The sequence below is a fragment of the Alligator sinensis genome, unplaced genomic scaffold (genome assembly GCF_000455745.1).
Source record: "Alligator sinensis unplaced genomic scaffold, ASM45574v1 scaffold1484_1, whole genome shotgun sequence".
NCBI classification, from domain to species: Eukaryota; Metazoa; Chordata; order Crocodylia; family Alligatoridae; genus Alligator; species Alligator sinensis.
The window spans coordinates 3,397-6,434 of record NW_005843243.1 but is presented as its reverse complement, the minus strand read 5'-3'; the positions used below and the strand labels follow the sequence as shown (position 1 = coordinate 6,434).

At 52.8% G+C, this 3,038-nt stretch overlaps 1 gene segment (V, D, J or C); it reads right to left on the bottom strand.

Annotated features, from left to right (window-relative positions):
- Window positions 1-668: 668 nt before the first annotated feature.
- On the bottom strand, window positions 669-1,236 carry LOC112548533. The segment is given in 2 exon segments: window positions 669-964; window positions 1,188-1,236. Coding segments are annotated over 2 exon segments (345 nt in total).
- Between the last annotated feature and the right edge of the window lie 1,802 nt (window positions 1,237-3,038).

The following is a 3,038-nucleotide window of genomic DNA, read 5'->3' as shown; positions in this document are numbered from 1 at the left end:
TGAGGGCACTCCTGGGGTCTTTGGCCAATGTGCCTTCTCGTTGTGCCACAGGGTTGATTTGGGTAGTTTTAGGGAATAGGTTAGATAGGGACTTGGATGGAAGGGTTTGGATGGCAATGACCCTGCCTCAAGCAAGGATGGACATTGAGGGCCCTTCCAGCCTGACCTGTCTGTGATGTTAGGAGGCCCCCAAGGTGTGCAGGATCCTGGCTGTTCAGTGCCACTGAGAAAGGATCCAGCAGCTCCTCAGGCTGGGAGCTGAGGCCTGGGTGGAGAAGAGGACTTGCCAAGGCCATGCACAAGGTCTGTGGGGAGCTGGGATGCAACCTTTTAGAGGGCAGGGTTAGTGCCCAGCCACTGGCCATCGCCATCTCCTCACCAAGTCCTGGTGTGGGCAGGACATGGTACGGCGTCATTGGAGCAAATCATGCAGATCAGTTTGAGAGACATGGGTGGTGGCAGGGATCTTGGGATGTGAGTTTGCAATGAAAATCTGAGCCTGGGGAGAGAGGTGATGGGTGAAAAGTCATAAATATGGGAGCACCTGACCCTGCTGTAATGGGGCAGCAGAGTCACTGGCCTGTGGCTGGGCAGGAAGCAGCTGGTGCCGGGAGCAGCAGAACTGAGCAGAGCAGGGAGGTTTTTGTACGGGGCTGTAGCACTGTGAGTCATAGGTTGTTGTGCTGTAGACAGTAATAATCTCCTGCATCATCCACTTCCACACGGCTGATGGTGAAAGTGAAGTCGGTGCCAGACCCACTGCCACTGAACCGGTCGGGGATCCCGGAGGGGCGGTTGTTTGTTCCATATAAAAGTTGCTTAGGAGCCTGCCCTGGTTTCTGCTGGTACAAGGCCATGTTGCTGCCAACACTGGAACTGGCTTTGCACTTGATGGTGACTGTCCCCCCGGGAGTCACTGCCAGGGACTCTGGAGTCTGAGTCACAGCAATGTCCCCGCTGGAGCCTAAATGAGGGAACAAAGGAAAAGCAAGTCTAAAATTTAAATGAAATACTGACCAGCGGAAGGAGAGGAGACCTAAATCAAAAATCTTTTTTTTTTTTTACTAACCATTAGTATTTTTACTACTGGAGATGGAGAATAGACTTACTAGCGTCCCATATTTATTGTCTACATCTGAGAAACTACCAATGGTTTTGGGCTGCTCCCTCCCTGCTGCTGCCCTTACCCTTTGCCCAGAGCACGAGGAGCCAGAGGAGCTGAGTCTGCCACAGCATCTTGCTGCTTCTGCACCGACTGGCACGGAGCTGAGAGACACCAAGCGTTAAACCGGCCCCTTTATAGCTGCTCCCCAGAGCAGGGCGCAGGCACTGGGGCAGCCATATGCAAACTAGCAGCTCTATACAAAACTGCCTTCCCTGGGGCCCAGCACAGAGACAGCAGGGAAGAGGCAAGAGTCAGCCCTGCTCTGCGAATATATACATGATTGACAGAGTGAGAGGCCATCACTGCATCCTTACCCAGCTCACTTGTCTGGTCCAGGGCATCCCGTGTGACAGATGCAGAAGAGTGGAGGAGTTTGGTTTCTGTTCTGGTCCTGCTCATACAATGGCCAACACAGACTGTTTGAAATGCCTCTGGGAACAGTGTGATAATTGTACTAGGAAACAGAAAGATGTTGGAGGCTGAGGACCCAAGGTGGAGGGTGGCAGGCCCCTGGAATAGGAACAGGAACAGGAATAGGAGTAGGAAGGGAAGTCACCCTAATGGCGTGACAGTAGAAGACAGCTCCATGCAGAATTATTATTTCTGCTGTTCCTGTTGCCTTGAAGTTGCATACAAATGAGCACAGAGCCCCTAGACTAGCAACAGTGCACAGTGCAGGAGCGTCTCTGAGCTGGGACCTCTTCCTGCCCTGACTTCCCATTTCCCTTTGGATTTGGCTTTTCCCTGGAATCCAGGAACCAGCCCCGGGGTGCGCTGAGCCTGCGAGTGCAGCTTTGTCTGTCTGTTGATAATGACTGAGTATGTCAATGATGCCCAGGGGTAAATCAAAATCCTGACTGGTCCTGAGCAGCAGGAAAGGATCAGACCAATGAAGGGAAATGGATCTGTCTGGAGTGATTGAAATCAAGGCTCTTTGGGTCACTTGATCAGTGCAAGGTATTAATCTCTTGACACAGGTAGTTATGTGAAAACTTGACATGGCCATGCCCATGCCCATGTCTCTGGGGCCCAAGGAGGATGGGGAGGCTGCTGCAGTGAGGACGGCAGGGACTTGTCCTGGCAGTACTGCGCCAGGCCAGGCAAAACCTGGAGTCCCTGTTGTCTATCGAAGAAATCCCCAATCAGGCCAGAATGTGAAAGCTGAAGTCCTGGCTATCCATGTTAGCCACTCATCTCAGTTTACAGCTCTGCACCAAACTCGCTATTTAAGCCATTCTTTCTCCTGCTGCTGCCCTTACCCTTTGCCCAGAGCACGAGGAGCCAGAGGAGCTGAGTCTGCCACAGCATCTTGCTGCTTCTGCACCGACCGACACGGAGCTGAGAGACACCAAGCGTTAAACCAGCCCCTTTATAGCAGCTCCCCAGAGCAGGGCGCAGTCACTGCTTTGCTCTGACAGAAAACACCACCTCCTCTGTAGAGATATTCAGGACAACACACAATGTGCCCAAGAGATTTCTCAGGTCCACGGTTTGGCAACCATGGACCAGGGTGACTTGAGGGGCCCAGAGGCCAGCTCTGTCCGGGTTTAGGGATTATATCCTTTGTTGGCACTGTCCTTGAGTTGCTGGCCCCAGCCCCAGTCCCCCTCTGGTTTTTCTCATGGTCAGTGCAAAAATCCTGGTCTCTTCTCAGGAGTTCATTCACATCCCACTGGAGGATGAGCACTACTCTGCATGTTCACACCTCTTACCCCGTCCATCCGGGCATGGTGCTGTACTGCCCACGTGCCCCTCATGTGCCTCTGAACATCCTATATGAGTCTGGCACTGTCCTGTGCTCAGGACTTTTGGCTTCTGGTCTTTGCTGGCTGCCAAATGGAGCCCAAAAGGGATTTTCCCTCTGGTTGATGCA